General features: G+C 34.4%; 1 protein-coding gene across 2 annotated transcripts in view; it reads right to left on the reverse strand.

Annotated features, from left to right (window-relative positions):
- VPS13C (vacuolar protein sorting 13 homolog C) overlaps window positions 1-21625 on the reverse strand; it is a 178369-nt gene that overhangs the window by 131408 nt on the left and 25336 nt on the right. For both annotated transcript variants that reach the window (XM_081831199.1, XM_081831200.1), the window contains exons 6-14: window positions 19715-19824; window positions 17413-17472; window positions 14944-15003; window positions 14048-14128; window positions 12790-12847; window positions 11160-11287; window positions 9219-9325; window positions 8503-8674; window positions 7281-7343 (exon numbers count right to left, since the gene is read on the reverse strand). In XM_081831199.1, the coding sequence (XP_081687325.1) occupies window positions 7281-7343; window positions 8503-8674; window positions 9219-9325; window positions 11160-11287; window positions 12790-12847; window positions 14048-14128; window positions 14944-15003; window positions 17413-17472; window positions 19715-19824 (839 nt within the window). The remainder of the gene's footprint in view (window positions 1-7280; window positions 7344-8502; window positions 8675-9218; window positions 9326-11159; window positions 11288-12789; window positions 12848-14047; window positions 14129-14943; window positions 15004-17412; window positions 17473-19714; window positions 19825-21625) is intronic.

The following is a 21625-nucleotide window of genomic DNA, read 5'->3' on the forward strand; positions in this document are numbered from 1 at the left end:
CATTAAGATAATGTAGTGACCAATGCAACATTCAACTTTCCCCCTCCCAAATCTCTATTTAAATCCCTAAAAAGTGTTATATGCAAACAATGAATCATGGAACACTACATCAAAAACTAATGATGTACTATATGGCAACTAACATAACATAATAAAATAAAATAAAAATTGTTTAAAATGTTTTAAAAGATAAAGCCACTATTAGCACTGAAATCTTTGTAAAGCTTTGTAAATCTTTGATCAGCATGTCACAGACTTTGAGAGATTTTAAAATAAATTGACAAATTTTAAAAGACTTAATAAAGAGAAAAGACAGAAGTGAATTAATTAGAAAGCACACAAATAAAAATACTAATTTCAGTGTGAATAACTATGAAGAAAATAAAGCAACAAAATAAAAAATACTGGAAAAAAACTTCCCTATATGTTGACAATCATCACTTAAAAAATACATTTAAAAATGAGAGCTGATCTACAACTATACACATACAATGTACCAGCGTCTAATCCTTGGTTTTAATATTATAATATGTCAGATATAACCATTAGGGGAAACTGAGGGGAGGGTACACAAGGACCTCTGTGAGTTATCTCTGCTTTACTTTCTATGAATCTATAATTATTTCAAAGTAAAATATATCTATATGAGACCAAAAATAAATTTTAAAATATATATGACTTAATATAAAGAGAGATACAGAACCGTTTCACGTTAATACCATCTCTGTTGTCTTCACTTCCTTCCTAGTTCAGCTAAAAGTATATGGCAAATAACTCCAGTCAATTCCTGCCTGTCTTTTAAATTCTGTGACCCTGTGGATTTTCCTTTACAATAAAAAAACTTCAGCCTTGGATGAATCTAAGTATCTTTTCTTCATGTATATCCATCCCTTTGTCTATAGCATCCAATAATAAATCCTCTTTTGTCAATTTTTAAGCAACTGGTAACTGTTATTAAGAACACCCAATTAGGGGCATCAGTTAAGTGTCCAACTCTTGCTTTCAGCTCAGGTCATGATCTCAGTGTCCTGAGACTGAGCCCCATGTTGGGCTCCACACTGGGTGTGGAGCCTGCTTAAGATTCTCTCTCTCTCTCCCTCTCCCTCTGCCTCTCCCCCGCCCCGTCCCCCACTTGTATTCTTTCTCTCTCAAAAAAAATTTTTAAAAAGAACATCCAATGGAAGTCAAGCAACTTAATTTAGGAAGGACTGAAATGATCTGTTCCTCTGGCAAATCATTCCTTTAATTCATAGGAACAAGTCCCAGCAGTAGCTAATAGCTTCTAAAATACTCATACACTGGGGCGCCTGGGTGGCTCAGTCGTTGAGTGTCTGCCTTCGGCTCAGGTCGTGATCCCAGGATCCTGGGATCGAGCCCTACATCAGGCTCCCTGCACAGTGGGAAGCCCGCTTCTCCCTCTCCCACTCCCCCTGCTTGTGTTCCCTTTCTCGCTGTGTCTCTCTCTGTCAAATAAATTAATAAAATCTTTAAAATAAATAAATAAATAAAATAAAATAAAATACTCATACACCCTGATCCAAAAACTGCACCTTGAGGAACTTGCCCTTAAGAAAACAAGAGATGTGGGGCACCTGGGTGGCTCAGTCATTAAGCATCTGCCTTCTGTTCAGGTCATGATCCCAGGGTCCTGGAATTGAGCCCCACATCGGGCTCCCTGCTCAGCGGGAAGCCTGCTTCTCCCTCTCCCCATCCCCCTGCTTGTGTTTCCTCTCTCATTGTGTCTCTCTCTGTCAAATTAAAAAAAAAAAAAACAAAACAAAACAAGAGATGTTTGAGAAAGCATGTAGAGAAGGTTATTCATTGCAGTGTCATTTATAATTAAATATAACCAGTGGGAAATAGGGAAGCAAATTCTGATACATGCACAGAATGGAATACCATTCAGCTATTTAAAATGTTGGATAAATTACTCTATTGGCATAAAAATGAAACACTAATAAATTTTTAAAAGAAATAAAAAGCAAGTTATAAAACCTTTTCTTGACTCCACATTCCCCACCAGTTACCACTCCATTTACCTGTTCTCCCCTTACATCCACTCTCTCTCATTCCTATCAAGTTTCTACCCACATTCTTCTATAAACATTGCTTTTTAGGGGCGCCTGGGTGGCTCAGATGGTTGAGCCTCTGCCTTCGGCTCAGGTCATGATCCCAGGGTCCTGGGATCGAGCCCCGCATCGGGCTCCCTGCTTGGCGGGAAGCCTGCTTCTCCCTCTCCCACTCCCCTTGCTTGTGTTCCTGCTCTCGCTCTCTCTGTGAAATAAATAAATAAATAATCTTAAAAAAAAAAAAAGAAAAAACATTGCTTTTTAAAATGATTTCCTGATTGCTAAATCCAACAACGAACTTTCAGTTCCATGGTGACATAAGCCCTCTACAGCCCATCCTTTATGCTGATGACTAAAAATTCTGAAAATATAAAAATCATCTACAACAGGGGTGCCTGGGTGGCTCAGTTGGTTAAGCGTCTGCCTTCGGCTCAGGTCATGATCCCACGGTCCTAGGACCGAGTCCCTCGTCAGGTTCCTTGCTCGGCGGGGAGTCTGCTTCTCCCTCAGCCTGCTGCTCCCCCTACTTGTGCTCTCTCTCTCTCTCTGACAAATAAATAGATAAAATCTTTAAAAAAAAAAAAAACCATCTACAACAGACTCTGAAAAGCAAAGTAGGCAAATGCAGGAAAGGAGTCAAAACTTGGAGAAGTGACCTTCACCAGAGTGAGTTTCCCATGGTTTCCCCCCCACACACATGTTCTCCCTACCCTCCTATACCCCATAACTTTTCCCTCCTATTCTTGCCCTTGAGCAGTCTCCTCCCTTTTAGCGTGGACATGACCTATGGCCTGTTTCTAACCAACAGAATATGGCAAAGGTGACGAGATATATGTGATTATGTGCATGAAAACTGTAACAGCTGTCTTGCTGCAGTCTCTCTCTCCCTTTGAAAAAACAAACTGCCATGTTGTGGGCTGTCTATGTCTGGAGGCCCATCTGGCAAGGAAATGAAATGAAATTTAAGAGCTAAGCACAGCCTCTGGCCAACAGCCAGCAAGAAACTGAAGTTCTCCATCCCACAGGCACAAGGAGCTAAAATCTGCCAACAACAGTAGATCCTTCATCAGTGACACTCCAGATGAAACCACAGTCCCAGTCAACATCTTGATGGCAATATTTTGAGACCTTAAGCAGAGAACTCAGGTAAGCCATACCTGGACTACTGACCCACAGAAACTCTGAGATAATAAATGTGTATTGCTTTAAGCCACTGAGTTTATCATGCAGCTAGAGAAATCTACTTCACATGGCTGTACCCTGAGGCAGGCCTCAGTCATGGAGCATTGCAGAGGCACAAGCAGCTGAACCCCTGAAAGAAACTCCAGTCTGGCCAAGGAATGAGAAAAATGGAGTCTGTGAAAACCAGAGGGGACGAAGGAAATGCTAGAGGGAGAAGAGTCAGAGAATGGGTTATCTCTTAATTCTGTGTATGAACCTGCATGAATTTCAGTCTAACACAAGCTTCCCATGTATAAGAGTAACCTAAATGAAAGTAGCAAAGGTTTAGAGACCTGAACCGAGATATGAACCCACCTGCACAAGTCTTCAACAAACTCCTGTACTACTCATGTGCAAAATGGACCTAAACCAACATACCAAAGGCAGAAAACATGGAATTGAGATTTGAACCATGATCCACAGAATGCAAAACATAACTAAAGATCAGAGCCTCACTAGGTTGTGTGCTAAGACAAAATAGCAACATTTTCCAGAAGATAAGAAGAACCCAGAGACTACATAATATTCACAATGCCTAGGATATAATCCAAGTTTACTTGACATGCAGTAAAAAAAAAAAAAAGGGTATGTGGCCCATTTTTAAGGGAAAAGACAATTAATCAATTAACAGATGTCAATAGTCAGATTACCTATATGGTGAAACCAGCAGAAAACCAATGTTATCTTTGTTACATGATAGAAAGGGAAATACACTTGAAATTATTAAAAAGATTAGAATTTTCAGCAGAGAAACAGAAACTATAAAAAGGAACTCGATAGGAGTTTTTGACCTGAAAAACATTATCTGAAATAAAAACTAGGATGGGCTCAAAAATAAAATGGAGATGGAAGAGAAAAGTATAAACTTGAAGGCATATCAACAGAAATTATCCAATTTAAAGAACAGAGAGTAAAAAGACTGATGAAGAAAATGAAACAAAGCCTCAGGAACTTGTGGTATATCAAAAGGTCTCACGTTTAAGTATATATGTACATATATATGTATAGACGTACACATTTGTGTGTATGTGTATGAAATTGGAGTCCAGGAAGGAAAGAAGAAAGAAATCTAGACCAGAAATTATTTGAACACAGGTTTGAATTACACAGGTGCACTTACACATGGACTTTTTTCAATAAATATATGTACAGTACTGTCAATGTATTTTCTCTTCCTTATGATTTTAATAACATTTTTTCACTAGCTTTATTATAAGAATATGGTATATAATACATATAACATAAAAATATGTTTTAATCAACTATAAGTATGGCTTCTGGTCAACAGTAGGCTGTTAGTGGTTAAGTTTTGGGGGAGTCTAAAGTTATATGCAGATTTTTTACTATGCAGGGGGTCCCTAATCCCTACATTGTTCAAGGGTCAACCGTGTGTGTGGTGGGGGGTACAAAATCAGAGTCCAAAAAAGAAAAAAGAAAGAAATTTGATCAAAAATTATTTGAAGAGGGGTGCCTGGGTGGTTCAGTCAGTTAAGTGTCCAGCTCTTGATTTCAGCTCAGGTCTTGATCTCAGGGTCCTGAGTTCAAGACCAGTGTTGGGCTCCATGCTGGAAATGGAGCCTACTTAGAAAAAAATTATTTGAAAAAATAATGGCTGAAACACCCCATATTTTGGTAAATCTAATAGCCAATTTCCAGTCCCCAGCTCAGTTGACCAATCATGTATCTGTCACAGTTGATCACTCCCTCTTGCTTGCAATTCTTTCTTCACTTGACTGAGGATATTACATTCACAGAGCTCCCTAACTACACCTCTGGCAACTCCTCCATGGTCACCTTTGTTGGTTCTCATCTCTCTGACCTCTAACAGAATACTTTGGGTCTTTGGAACACTTCTCTAGCTACTCTAATTTCTTAGGTGATCTCATTCAATGTCATGGGTTTAAATACCATCAATGTACTGATCCCTCCCAAGTTTATATATCTAGCACGGATTTTTCTTCTAAACCATACATTCATGTATCTAACAGCCTACTCCGTAGCTCCACATCATTGTCTAAAAGATAGCTAAAACTTAGTAAGTCCCAAACTGGATTCCTGATCTCTCCATCTTACCCAAGCTCGTTCTATCCAGACTTCCCCATCTCATTTCATGAAAATTGCATCTTTCCAACTGCAACAGGCCAAAATCTTTAAAGTCATCTCCAACTTCTCTCTCTTATAACCCGTATCTAATAAGTTGGGAAATATTAGCTCCATGTTCAAAAAACATCCAGAATATGACCCTTTCTCATCACCTCCATTGCAACTACTCTCAGCCAAGCTACCATTATCTCTACCTCAAATATTTCAGTAGCATCCTAACTGATCTCCCTATTTTCACCCTTGTTCTCCCTCTTAGAGTCTGTTTTCAAAAGAGCAGCTAGAGTGCATTTTAAAACTTAAGTGGATTATATCATTCCATTCTCAAAATGGCTCCCCAAATTCAGAGTAAAAGCCAAATTCACATAATTATTTATAAGACCCTACAATCTGGCATCCTCCCCAACTCCCACAAGCACCCCTCCCACTCCTCCACTATGTTACTGCTCTGACCTCATTAACCACCACTCTCTTCTCTCTCACCACTCTGTTAGTTCTGTGAATGAACCACATATGCCCCCACCTCAAAACCTTTCAACTTGCTATATTCTTTCTGCCTGGTACATTTTTCCCTCAGATAGTTTTCTGGTGACTCCCTCACCTTCTTTAGGTGTTTGCTCAAATGTTTCCTTCTTAGTGAGGCTTTCCCTGACCACCCAATTTAAAACTGCAATCCTCACCATCATCAGTGCCTAACCAGTGACATATTCCTTCTCTATATTCCTTTCTACTTTATTTTTATTTATGTTTTTCTTATCCTTTCTACTAGAATGTAAATAAGGGATTTTTGTCTGTTTGTTCACTTGTTTGCTAATGCAAATGATGATGATGATGATGAAGTAAATCACTTATTTAGTAATTATTATGTACCAGGTACTCAATAGTCTAAGGGCTTACATGGATCATCATGCCCTCCTCACAGTAACCCTATGATATTGGTACTATGAATCAATCCTATTATACAAATGAGGAAACTGAGGAACAGAGAGGTTAAACAGCCAGCCCAAGATCACACAAGTAGGCAAAGCTTATTCCAGAGCCCACACTCTTCACCATGATGCTAGTAAAATAGGCACTCAATGAGTACTTACTAAGTAAATGAATGAACAGGTATGTGCTTTAATCCCATTTAAAAACATGAGCATGTGTCTGGAGATCTATGAATATAAAAAAGACTAAAAGAATATACAAAAAAGTATTAACAGTAGGTATCTTTAGTGTGAGATAATAGGTGTTTCTATTTTCTTTCTTTGTGTATCTCTATTTCCTAACTTTTCTATCGTGAGTTGTACTGCACTTGTAATTGATTTTTTTAATTACCAAAAAAGTCATGTTACAGAATAATAGGATTGACATGGAACAATGTGGACAAGGTAGGATATGCCAAGTGGCATAAATCAGCATAAATTATGAAATATAAGCTGATTCCAATTATGGGAAAAAAGAAGAGAAGGGAGAGAGGGAGAGAGGAGGAGGGAAAGAGGAAGGAAGAGAAGGAAAAGGAAACAAAGCAAAGATAAAGTGAAAGGATGGGGGATAAAAAGCAAGTATCAGTTGGTACATATGCATGGGAGAAAAACTGGAAGACTGTATGTCAAAATGTTAAGTGCAGCATTCTACGTTGCTACGATTACAGACAACTTTTATTTACTTTCTTTTTTGGGGGAGGTTCAGATTTTTTTATAAAATTTAAAAATTTTTCCCTTCCATATTAGTGGGTTTTTTCCCCCGATGTTCCAATTTTTCTCCTGAGACTAAATGAAGGCATGGAAAATCAACCTTTATTGTTACTTGAACAACTCCCATGAAGCTTAAGATTTTTTGATCTCAAGTTTAAAGGAGTAGTATTAACATGCTTAAAACATAAAATCAGCTCATAAAAATGATTACCTCAACTTTTGCTTGTTGCCTTGCTAAAATTATGTTAAAAACATCTAGAGTCTTCTCCAAATCCTATAAAACAAAGAGATACTTGTAAACAAGAAAAATGGCATTAGATTAAAAAATATTTTATTCTAGAATTTCCAGGCTTACCCAGTCCATAAACAAACAGTAACTGTGATCTAATGAAAGGATTAAGTATAAATTTGAATGTACACTTGGCTTTTATACTTTTAGTTTTTGCAATAAGGGAAATAAGTTTTCTAAGAAAGCAAATCCTCAATAAATACAATATAAAAATAAGAATTTAATGACACCATTATAGAAACAAGAATATTTAGGAGGGGGGCTTGTTTTAGGTATTATCCTTATGGTTCATACTGACTCACTCTTTTTCATACTATTTTATAACCATTGTACTAAAGGCACCATTATAAAACACAGAATTTAAAAATGCAAAATTCTACAAATCAACAACTAAGTTAAAGTAGAAACTGATTTGGGGAATTTATATAAAAATATATAAGAATTTAACATGTATTGGGTGACCTGTGTATGAGGTAATCTATCTGCTATTTCATGCAATTCTCACAACTCTGTAAAACAGATACTGTTTCCATTTTATACATGAGAACATCAGACCTGAGATGCTGAGAAACTTGATGCTTTTTCTAATATATAATATTAGCGATTCTCATATATTTCAGAATAATAGGAATTCAATTAATTCTTTATGTTATGAATTTGTGGCAGAAATGATTATATAATCAAGACCAGATGACATTAAGCAACTTATATATTGTGTGTTATTTTTCTGTATTTCAAAAGGGGTTCCTATTTTGAGGAATAAGAGCTGTTTTTTATATATAATACTTTGAGCTCGTAAAAAAAGCCACTAACAAAACTAATAACTAATAATATATCTAGCTAATAATAAACATATATATGAATAGCTCTGATAGTGATTTTCAAAATATTATTATAAAAACCAGACACATTTCTCCAAATAGTTACTAGTATTCTACTTTTATCTGATATTAGGATGGGAGGGAAAGATTTGTTTAAAGAAAAAACTGAAAAAAAAAAATGCTCTGTATTTTCCCATAAAATTATCTCAAAAAGAGATCAGTTCTATTCTTTCTAAAATTATATTTTAATTCAAATTAAATTTAGGAAAATTTAAAGGATGACTTAGCAAAGAATAGTTTTCACCAATATATATGAGATATACCTGAATTTGTTTCTGTATTTCTTCTGGGACTTTAGTCAGGGTTAGTTTGCTTTTGTAGGCACTTTTATAACACTTGAGCAACTGCCTGTGTTTTTTTATGTTACTCCATGACCACATCTGTGTATACCTTCTTATATGAACTTCAAGAACAGAATCAATTGCATATTTCCACCTGCAAATCAAATTTTGTTAATGCACATTTGAATACAAAGGTTTAAGAAGCAGCAGGAAAATGGCTTTCACTTTTTAGATCTACACTGTTACATTTCTTGTTCTTATTAACTGTTCTCCTGTAAGAGCCCAGTAATTAGCATTTCAATTCCCCAGTACAATTCTCTGACTTAAACAGATTACAAAATGAGCAAATTACTCCAGTTAAGAGGGTATGTCAAAGCAAAATAAAAGACACAAAATGACATGTTATGCAAAATCAATACTAACCCAATATGGTTGTAACATTGAGCCCATGTGGTGACTAAAGGGTACTAAGACCAAAAAATGATTAAAGTCTTAATGCTAAGTTGAGAATTTGGGGAAAAGCAAGATCACAAGAGAATGTGTTTATAAAAAAGTAACAAAGACCTAATACAAAACATATCCCTCTCATGTCTATAAAGAAAAAAAAAAGCAGCTTCATTACATGGCTTTAAAGGTCTCCTAAATCTGAGAGTTCCTAACTATTTATTTCTCATTAAAAAAAAAAGATTCTAACTTACCATCTTCGACCATTGGTATGAAGTGGTAAATTAGGCTTATATTTCCTGTAAGGGGCATTTCTAACCATATAATCCACTGATTCCAAAAGGTCAATCATGCTTAAGTACTATTAAAACAAAAATACAGTTATATTTATTATTTGCAAACATGGATAAACACCAAATTTTATTATATTTTCAGTCTAGTAAAACTCTAACTTCCGTGAACAATGAATATCATGGTTGCCTGTTAATATTATATTTCATCAAATTTAAGACGCCATCAATTACAAGTTGTAACATAATTTTTAAGTTCTACTACAAAAAGAAAAAATGCTGCCAAATAAACTGTCATACCATCAATAGTAATATACATCCTATTTTCAAATATGTTACAGTGTGCAATAAATGAACATCTTAGAAACAACAAAATACACTATCTGTAACTAGTGACTGGAACATGGTTGTTCCTAAAACTACATAGTTTCCTCTGGACCATCATTTCAACATTGCCTATCTATGAGCTGATTTGCAAACTCCTCCAGAAAATCATTACATAACTAAAGCAAGATAAAGCTATTTAATTGCCCATCTTACCATCAGTATAACTCTGCATGTACCTGGTAAATAGCTCAAACTGAGGGAAACACACACACACAGGACTGTAGATAAGATAAAGAAAGGGGCAAATCTAACTTCTTTCTTTTGGTTTTTCTTAATGCACTTCTACCTAATGGTTACCATGTGGCTACTCACCCCTTAAAATATGGGTAGTCTGAACTTAAATGTATTTTAATTTTAAAATATACCCCAGGTTTCAAAGACTTAGGAAAAAGAAAAGGAGGTAAAATATCTTAACACTTTTTTACACTGATTACATACTGAAATGATAATATTTTGGGAACGTTGGCTTACATAAAATGTTATTTTATTTATTAATTTCATCTTTTCTTTTTACTTTGCTAATGTAGCTACTAGAAAATTTTAAATTACATATACAACCGGCATTATAGTAGTGCCCCCTTATCCGCAAGGGAATATGTTCTAAGACCCCCAGTGGATGCCTGAAACCATGGATAGTACTGAACCCTACATATGATATGTCTTTCCTATACATATATACTGATGATAAAGCTTAATTTATAAACTAGGCACAGTAAGAGATTAACAACAACTAGTAATAAAATAGAACTATTCTAACAATATACTGTAATAAAAGTTATGTGAATGTGGTGTGTTTCTCTCTCAAAATATCCTATTGTACTGCACTCACCCTTCTTCTTGTGATAAAATGCCTAACAGTGAAATGAAGTGAGGTGAATGATGTAGGCACTGTGACATAGTGTTAGGCCACTAATGACCTTCTGACCATACATCAGAAGGAAGATCATTTGCTTCCAGACCACAGTTGACCCATGTAACCAAAACCAAGGAAAAGGAAACCATCGAGAAGAGGAACTCCTGTATATTTTTACTGGACTGCACTGAGCTAAAAGCTCATTTAGCTAAATCCCTTGTCCTCCTTTTACTTCCAGTTCTCCAGGTCTGTTATCCAAACTCTTGGCTCAAAATGAGAAACAAATGGTGAAGGAAAAAAGCTGCCAACATAGTTGGTCTAAAAATTAAGTAGATAATATTTAATATAAAAGTCTTTATTAAAATCTGAGGAAGAAAAAAACACATTAAAATCTTCCATCAATTGGGAATTAAATGGAAATAATGTCATTTGCTATAATTTGGTAAGATTCTCCACCAATAAGGAAAAGACCAGATAAAATGAAGGAAATTATTTCTTAAATTTGGTATTTATTTTCTTAAAAAATATATACATATACATATATAGAGAGAGAAATAGAAGTATAAAAAGAACCACTAGAGCACTGGAGAAGGAATAATCACAAAGGACAAAAGCAGCTGAGATTCAAAGCTAATCAAAGCTAGAAATTACCACCTGCATCTTACCTGAGGTTTGGTCAATTCAATGGCAATATTCTGTACTTCTATGTTCCAATCAAGTTTGGGTGTTTTGAGCTCTGTTTCCGCATAAGGATTCATGTAGAGCTTTGCAGAAGCTGATATTGGCTGGAAAACTTGTATCACATGGGAAGACATAAGATATGTTTATATGCCCTTACATATGAACAACTGCAAATAATTATGAGAACACTGTTACTCTGAAAGTATAGAAAAATAATCAAAAATGTGCAAAAACTGTAAAAAATCACTACCAAAAAATATTCAAGCATCTACTTATTTCCATAATACCAATTGCAAGTTAAAGTGGAATCTCCAAGGAGGAAATTGGGAGTCCTATGCCTCTAGGTAAAAATGTACAAAAGTAATAGACAATCTACTCTTAGTGATTCAGTCTGTGTAAAATTAGGCTTCTCTTCCTTACTACATTTAATGATTTTATTATTCATTAAAAATATTAACACAAGGTAGGAAACAAAATTTGATTAATCTGTCTTATTTAATCACTGGCAGAACTTAGGAACAGAATCACAAATTAAATTCTTATTACCAAGAAAAAAATGCTTACTACTTCACAGTTTTCAAAATGATCTTTACATATATAATCTTAGAATCAAGACAGAAAATATTCTTGAAGTTAAGAACTAGCATGAAAAGGTGTTATTAGGGAAGGTGACAGACAGGGAAAAGTAATATAATAAATTTCACTGTGAATAGCATTAAAATTAGATAAATTGTGATATCTTACATTATTTACAATTGCATAAGATTGTATAAAAATTTTAACTTAGAGGTTTTTATAAGTGGAGGATACCACTTATAAATGAAGTTGTAGATTTTTCTGAACTAGTTCTTTCACAAATGAAAATAAACACTTTCATCTGAAAACATCATCACTAAAGAGATGTATGAACATAAAGAGAAAGTGCCAACTCTTATATAATGGCAGTCAGCTATAAAAGAATATGAAGAAGAAAAAAAAAAAAAAGAATATGAAGAAAACAACAGTGAACCAGAGTAATATGGAATATGGAAGAAGATGGGCATGAAAGCTGAAGATAAACATAAAGGGGTATACTCAATTAAAAAAAATAGCCTCTTTGGAATGAAACTAAAATGAAGAAAACAGATGGCATAAATAAATAGTCTGCTTTGTTAGCAGTCTATTTAAAAATAAGTAAAGGTGAGGATGCCAAAAATTAGAAAAGCCACTTGGAAAAATCTCTAGAGTGGTTGCTTTGTCATAACACCGTAATAGTGACGTGGCAAGGTTGACGTGGATACCAAGATCTCAGAGATTTAGTTATTAAACAAAGAAAAGAAAACCTAATTCCTAAAACAAAGGAGATAACAAGAAGGAAACATGAAGGCCAAGGGTGTTTAGCTGTTAGGAGTAAACTACAGTCCTCCTGCTCTCTTCTCTCTTATTCTCCAGTGGTGTATGTGTCATAATCTATTCCTAAGCAATTTGTTATAAGCCAAATATGCTGCATTATAAAACTAAAATATAAAATTCTTTCTATTTGTCAAAGTAACTTTACCAGAAAAAGTATATTAAGACAGAGTATTTAATCCTATGCTTCCTATTACATGAAATAAAACTTTTACCCCTACTTACTATATTGGTGATTTGCAGGTATATTGTTACTTGTAAGAATTCCACTTTTCAGCTGATCCTAAACAAAAATTTGAAGATGAGAATGAAAAAAATGCACACATATTCAGCTACACACATGGTTCTTAAATCAATATCTTTATTCTCTTCTTTGTAATTAGTAGTCCATAAGAAAAATACAGTGAGAATTACTTATGGATATATTTCTTTAGAATATAGAAGTAGATCATTTTTAAAAATTCTAAAAATATCTAAAAATATGATACACTGTGTTCCCCTCTGACTAAAAACAAAAACGGCCACTTAGGTGGCTCAGTTGGTTAAGTGGCCAACTCTTGATTTTGGCTCAGGTGATGAATCTTGGGGTCAGGCTCTGGGCTCAGCGGGAAGTCTGCTTTCAGGATTCTCTCTCCCTCTGGCCCTCCCCCCACTCACTTGTGTGAGCTCTCTTCCCCCCTCTCTCAAATACATAAGTAAATTTTTAAAAATAAAAAACAACTAAACATCCATGAATTGGGATCTCAAACACTTTCTAGACAAAGGCAAATTATTTGTTACAATATCTTTCTGAGCAGTAAGAGAGAGAACCTTGGAATTAATTCAAGTTCAGAAAATTCAACTCTTCTTCCTTTTTCCTCTAAGTTAAATAAAAATGACTAAGACTAACTTAGCACACTGAAGTTTTGAATTAACCTTTCACTGTTGAGGAAATCATCATCACAAATGCATAAAACATTTGCTAAGGTCAACTATACTTCAATTTAAAAGAAAATTTGCTAAGGATATATTCTTTAGATCTGAAAAGTATCCTCTTTCTTTACAATACTCTTTAAGTAATCATTCTTATATGAACATTTTTTTTTTTAAATAAAAAGGAGTGGCGGGGCGCCTGGGTGGCTCAGTCGTTAAGCATCTGCCTTCGGCTCAGGTCATGATCCCAGGGTCCTGGGATCGAGCCTCGCATCGGGCTCCCTGCTCCACGGGAAGCCTGCTTCTCCCTCTCCCACTCCCCTTGCTCGTGTTCCCTCTCTTGCTGTCTCTCTCTCTGTGTCAAAATAAATAAATAAAATCTTGAAAAAAAAAATAAATAAATACATGCATACATACATAAAAAGGAGTGGATTCCAAAAACTGTTTCACAATTCTGATTTGGTTAAATACAACTTAAACAAAAGACTATACCCTGTCCTCATTAAAGACCTCTTAAGTTAAAAAAATTTAGGGAGTGGAGTTAGCTCTTCCAGGTATAAATTGAAATTACCAAGATCTGTTCCTTTGATCCCTGGTAAGACATGTTGCAGTTTACATTCCAGTAGGCACTAAGACTATCAAGTCGTATAAGCTATAAAAGAAAAATGAAAGAGGTCAAGCAACTAACACATGAAAATTATGAATCAGTATTAAAAGATTATTCTCATGTTCACCCTAGACTTATCCAATTGCCATTTTGAACTTTTAAAGGAAAAAAATAAAGCAAAAATGGGGAAAATACACACATGTTATTCATAGACTTCATTAATCTTAGCATTTGGTAAATTGTGTTTCCAGCAACACTATTTCCACGGAGATTCATTCATTCAATTATCAAATATTAATTGAGAATTTACTCTTTAACAGACTTGTACATGTTTTGCTGAATAAGAAAGACATGATTCCTCCAGTGGATATGAATGACTGTTTAGAAGGAGGGGTGAAGGGAGGGGATTCTAGAACAGCAAGGTGGGGAGAGCAACATACTAGACACCCCTCTTGAAAATTCACAATGTTTATTAGCATATTTAAAGTATTGTGAAGTCCTGTGGTTTAAAACAAAATGAAACACACAGTTTAACTATGTATGGCTTAGTACTTTAGTCAGTAATCTTGACCAGAGAATATTTTTTCTACAAAGCTAATATCTCAATTACCTAATGCTCCATAAAATACAATTTGGGAAATATTAGTTTTATCTGATCTCTTTTGCTAGGTGAAGAACCTAAACCTCAGAAAAGGTAAGTGATTACAGAAGGTCACATAGCAAGTAGCAAAGCCAAAACTAGACCTTACAATTTTAACTCATACTCCAATGGCACATTGGGCTCCATCAAGGTTTCAAAAAACTACATTAAGTGTTTGCACCTAGAAAAATAACAAGAATTTCTTAATCCAGTCTAATACCTTGTATATAATTTTTTCTGCTTCATTTAATATGCATGGAGTCCAGTGTTCATTTGCAGTCTAAAAGAAAAAAATAACTGTGAAACAAAGTATATATATCATAAAACAGTACTCTAATATTTATAAACTGTAACAAAATAACTTAGATAAAAGAAAAGACATCTAGCTAACCATGGCTACTGTGAGCTGTTTCCTTACATATCTATAAGACAAACTCAAAGAAACAGTGAAAATAGAATTGAGGAGGTTCTAATTTAACTGAGTTCATTCATCCAGAAAATAACTGCTGATCTACTTTGTGTCTGTGTGGAAGGAATTGGATATGAATAAAAAGAAAGAGAGCTAGCCTATAAGATAGTGAAGGTCCACATTCTTCTAAAAAGTCAAATAAATAATTATTGCAAAGAAAACCACGAGAATATGGAAATAACAGCATGACCATGTTTCTAGAAAGTCAGCATGATCAACAGTGTCAAATCAGATAAACTAAAATTTATCTAAAGTTTATTGAGCAACCAGGACGTTACTAATGGACTTGTTAAAAATTTCAGAGAAGTAGCAGAGTAACAGAGGTGGGGAAACAAAGACAGTAAAGGTAGAGAATTCTCTCAAAAAGTTGAGTTAGAAAGAAAAGATAGAGAAGGCAGCAGTTAGATGGGGGCTAGGTAGAGGGGGAGAAGGTTCAGGAGGGCCTTTTTAATTTTGTTGTAAAAGACAGACTTGAATGTGTTTAAATTTAGCTTACAAGAAGGAGTGGGAGGAGGGAAAAGTGGGAGGGAAGGGAGTTGAGGATGTAGGAAAGAGAAGGAAAGTGATGGAAAGAAAGAATGAAGGGAGGAAAAGAGGCAGAGAGAAAGGGAGGAAAAAAGGCTCCCAGGACATGGGGAGGATGGGATCCAGATCAGAGGTGGGAAGATTACCCTAGATATAAGAGTTAGAGTATAATTGGAAAGATGTAAAAAAGGAATGCTATGGATACAGAAAGAGGTAAGTCTGGGGTTATTGTTGTTATTATAGTCAGTGTAGTAGCTGAAGCAGGAAATAACTAAGCCACACATGTGCCAAATGCTTTACACAAACTATCTCATTTAATCAATGCAAAAATTCTAAAATAAAGGTACTATTTTACCAGTGAAAGAATGAAGGTTAGACAGAAGATCACCATGGTAACCAGTATAATAATATGTTACAGGTGCTATAATAAAATATAATGGGGAGCATAAAAGAAAGAATGATAAATTCTAAGAGGAAAGTGAAAAAGGAATGAGAAAGACAAGGTAATATCTAACATAAAAATTAAAACCTGAACAGAATCACCAGGGAGACAAAGGGAAGAAAGTAACACAGGCTAAGAAAACAGTATGAAGAGTCTGAGAAAAGATACAGAGAATCAAACAACAATACACACTGAGGAAACTACACATCATTCTTATACACTAGGATGCCTCTATGAGAGGTACATAACTATTTTGTAATTTTTTATTTTGTTGGCTGGAAACTCAACATAAAATATTGTGCTCATTTATGACTAATATTGTTAGTCTGGTTTTTCTGGAGCAATTATCTGTAGTCTCTGTTATTGTATTATTTCTTTTTTATCAAAAGCCACTTAAAATTCATTTTGGAAAGAAGCAGAGGATAAACAGTATAATAAACACTAGCTTCCTTGACTCCCTTAACTTTGTTTCTCCAGGGTTTTTGTTTTTTTCCCCAATGTTTCTTCTTTGGTCTTCAATCTGATGGATATCTCTACTTATCTGTATGGAAATATCATTCTGAAGGCCTCTATGTAACCATGTCCTTTTTCTGTTCCTCTGGAATTCCACTTCTCTTTCATTTCTCTTCCTCTTCTTTCCCTACTAAGGCCCTCTCCATACAACTATCATTAAGACAAACACGTACCCAGCATGATTTACTGTTCACTGTCCTTAACTTCAAAATGTTTTTCCTACCACTTAGTTGTCCACAGAAAATAGAGGGGAAAATGTCCAACCTAAATATACACACTATCCTTAAAGATCTTTAGGAGAAAAACCAAACTATATAATAAAATATATAACCAAAATAAATGACCTTATATACATCTCAATGTAATACATACACACACACGTACATATACACATTTACAATCTATTTGGAAATTCTATCTGCCTATACCAAGAATGAGAACATGATCTATAAAAATTTACCTTTCCCTGTTTTCCCACATGTTTAAGATACAGCTTTTAGTTCTTTAAAAACATTTGGTATTGGCATTTTGATATTTCTTAAGTTCAAAGACAAAGCAAAATAATTAGAGAATGTAATAACGGCATCACTATAAATTCTAAATTTCTAGAAAAACTATAAAAAAATTGTACATAAAAATAAAATAGCTATTTGTATTGATAGCTGATTTTAGGCAATTCACCCTGTGACTTGGAAATATTTTACACGTTTCACAAAAATTGTAAATAAGGTCAACATTACCAACAGACTAAGTTCTCCCAGTGTGACACCAAATGAAAGAGGCTGCTGTGGATCAGTGACCTAGCAAAAAAGAAAAGGTGACATTAAAATACACTGATGGTGAGAGTAAATTCATGTTCCACTCTGTACAATGGGCAACACAGGGCAATTAGTATACAAGTCACACAACCCAAATGGATTTGTGGGAAAAAAAAAGAGGAGAAAAGGGGAATAACAAGGCTAGGATTAGCCATATTTTGTAGGCAGGACACTGAAATGACACTTTCCCAGTGGAACTCTTTTCTTATGAAGTGAACTTTTTTCTCACTAACAAGATTCTTGTTTAAAAGGAGAAAAAGAAACAGTTTTCTTTATGTCTATCATTAAAGATGTTCTTCCTAGATAAATAAAACTGTTAGTCACAGATAACACTGTAACTAAATTACTTTTCAAACATTTACAATTTTCACACTTAGAAATGTGAACTGTCTCTTTAAGTCTTTAATACCCTTAACTTTCAAAAATACTTTGTTAGGAAATGCCCAAGATGCTTAACATTTAATATCCTCAGTCTCTTAACCTACAAAACTTTTGTTCTATTCCTGATCTTCAATTCATAAGTTATATTGATACACCAGGGTTACACTGTACCACAATGTGTACAATGTCATTGCTTTAGACATCATAAGGATGTCCAAGTCTTACAGAGTTTTTTTGGACCATGACAGAAACCAGGGAAACTCAAGAGAGAGGGAAAAAACATAATATTCTAAATCATCCAGAGTATAGTTACATAGACTCCAGAGCATAGTCACATAGACCCTTGTCAAATGTAGGAAAAAATGCATGTTCTGGAATAATTGAAAAAGCACAAATAGCATTGTGAGCTCAGTTTTTAATATCCTCCTTTATTCTCACACTCAACTTTTTTATACCTATAGACAACTAGCTCAAGATAACTTGCACCTATTTCAGAAGGAAATTTAGTAACACACAACCTCACTTGCTAAGGCACTACCCACAAACTATTACTATCATTCAATGAACATTTTCGTGATAAATTATTACACTTTCCCCATCCCCCACTTCCTAAACTCTATTTTTCATTATCCTACATACAATAATTAAGGTAATCACATTGAAAAAGGAATGATACAAGAAAGATCCCTCTGCACTTTTTAATTCTTTCCTATTAGATTATTTTAATATATTTTGTCAATGATACCAACTTAATTGAGGTACTTAGCCCATTCCTGAGCCTCTCTGTATTTTTTTATTAAAGAGAGAGAAATGATGTACCTTTCTAATTGTACTTGCTCAGTAAAAAGCTTAGTTTAAGTTCAAACTGAGGTACTCATTCATCAATATGCCATTAGTTTTAAGAATAATTCTTTCACTTCCATGATGTGTTGAGTTGATTTATTTTGCTAAGTCTGTTTAAACAAGGGCATTGATGAGTTAGGTTTTTGACATTTATTTGTTGACAAAGTTCAGTTTAACAACTACATAAAAACCAAAAGGTAAAGTCAATATAAGATGGAGTATATCTTAAAAAACTACAAATATGTCTCACTGAAATTTAAGTTCTATGAGGAACTTATCAGGAAAAGAAAATAAATTCTATGTATGTCAGTATGGCTTTAATTAAATCCAAATTTTAGAAGAGATAGAATATTTCCATCATCTTAAGTAAATGAAAAAAATTCAAGGTTATTTTACATATTTTTCAAACTTTAAAACAAAGCAATGTATATTTAGTTTAGCTAAAATTAATCAGCAGTTTTTTAATCAACTAACGTTAAACTCTGGTTATAAGTGAAGTGTGGTTTCTAAATACACTTTTGCACATGTATGTAAGCTGTGCATGTTCAATCCAAGCTGAAGGAATGTAAAGAGAATGAGACTAGCGGTCTACTGACCTGGAGTTTAGTCCCCTCTCTACCAACTACCATTGTAATTGACTGTTTCCATCACCACTTGGAACTCATATTTTTGTCAGTATAGTTCCTTAAAGTTATAATAGTATACACCTTATAACATTAAAATTCAAAATAAATAATAGAGGACAACTGGAAAATCTGTCATATTACCTTTAGACAGGAACATATGGTGGTTTTACATTTATATATAAATGCCTGGCGAAAAAGGTGTAACACAGGAAAGAAGATACGGTAGTGTACTCATCAGAAAACAATAACAACAACAATAAAAAACAACCTTGGATTTAAAATCTAGTACAGGTAACTCATATCTAGACAAATCAATACTATTACCATAAAATACACATTTAATTACTAACTTTAAATAAATTGAAATTACTTACATCATCTTCATATTTAATGTGAATGTCTGTGATTTTTACTTGTACATTTTTAATTACTTGGGTTGCCAACTTTTCCAAAAACGTATCCTTTTTGGCTTCTTTTGGTTTATCTATAAAAAAGAGAAAAATACAAGGTCAAGAGTTGAAATTCTCACATACTTCATAATCAAATGACCAAAGGATAGCTAAGGCACTACTCAATAGAAAGGACAGCCTATTCTGGTGTCCTTGTTTTATTTTAGATTTATTTTATTTTAATATGCATTCCCAACTTAAAACTTATTTTTGAAGTTACATTGTATGTAACATTTATTTTACCTTTGGAGACAGAAATCAAGTGGTGATGTGTATAAATAACACATGGCATAAAAACTACTTTTACCTACCTTTCGAGCGATCAAGACCTTTAAAAGGTTTCTTAAAATGTTTTTTGTGCTTTTTACGTTTACGTCCTTCTCAGTGGAAGCATTTTAGTGAGAAAAGGATAAAATTCAAGTTAGCAGACTAGAGGACAGAAAAGAAAACAAGAGAATTCTTCCTGACAGCAAATTTTGGTACAATTCACTTTACTTTATTCTAAACTGACCTCTGCTATTTCAATACAAACAGAAATTCACAAACCTTCTTTAGAATAACCTTCTTTAATCTAGCAAATAAGTTGACAAATCCAATTATACAAAAATTGGGCAAAATATCCATATGCAAAGCCCTTTATAATATTTATGACTTTTCACAATACAAAGTTTAATTTTAATTTCAATGTTATCAAAATATTGGAAATGTAATAATGACAGAATATAAAACTTTCAGGGAAAGGTTTTCATAAGTATATGGTAGGGACAAACGAACACAAATGAAGTGAATGGGCAGGTTGCTGACAGATGACTTCCTCTAGATGATACACCTCACACGCAAAATCCTTTAATGAGTTAAGGATACAAAGAACACCAAAAGGGCAAAAAATGTACACTGAACTGTACTGGAAATTGGCTTAATAATTAATTCCTTTAAAACTTCATCCTCTTTTATTTGGCACTACCTCACTTTCATGGCATTAAACAATACCCAAGTTACAAACCTTTACATTTAACTTCCTACTAAACGTCATCTCTAGCCTGCACACCAGGTGGTCTCTGTATGGTTTCCCCTGCCTCCAGTCTCCACTCTACCTCCTACTAAACATCCTTCTGTAGTGCCACCAGACTGATACCTTCTAAAATACCATTCACAGCCTGTTAATCCCCTGCTTGAAATTCTTTTAAAGGCTCTCTGCAGCCTGGCAGATAAAATGAAAAAGTGTTTGCATGACACAAAGGTCTTTTCATGACCTAACCCCTAACTCCCTGTACTGTTCTATCTCCTCTACTCATCCTTGCACTGGACACTTCAGAAACACTATCCGTAATTTCCACAACAAGCCAAACTTTCTAATGGCTAAGGCTTCTCTCTCTATATATATATATAGATCATTCTCTGAACTTCAGCTGCCTTCCCTGAAGTTCTTCACCAGGCAAATTCCCAGGAGGCTCCCAAATCTCAGGTCTGCAAGGGCCTGTCTGAAGCTTTCTTCAACTATTTCAAGCAGCTCCAGGGCCATCTACCTCTGCACTTTATACAGACTTCCACTAAGCAGTGATTATACTGAAATTGAAATGTCTGTACAACTGTCTTGTCACCAGGCAGGAGGCTTCATTAGGACAAGAATTATCCAGTATCTGGGCACAAAGCACATGATATGCATCTGTTCAAATGAATAAAAAAATCCACATCTGAACATTATAATAAAATATGTAAGTTCAGTTCATGTTATATATATAGTATTTGATAGAATATACATAAAATCTGACTTGAAATTTCAAAATTGTTCTCCCTTGATATTTTAAAGCAAATTGTCCTGCCACTACAAAAACT

This window comes from Leptonychotes weddellii, chromosome 9 (assembly GCF_054177405.1).
Source record: "Leptonychotes weddellii isolate Sample4059 chromosome 9, ASM5417740v2, whole genome shotgun sequence".
In the NCBI taxonomy this organism is placed as follows: Eukaryota; Metazoa; Chordata; class Mammalia; order Carnivora; family Phocidae; genus Leptonychotes; species Leptonychotes weddellii.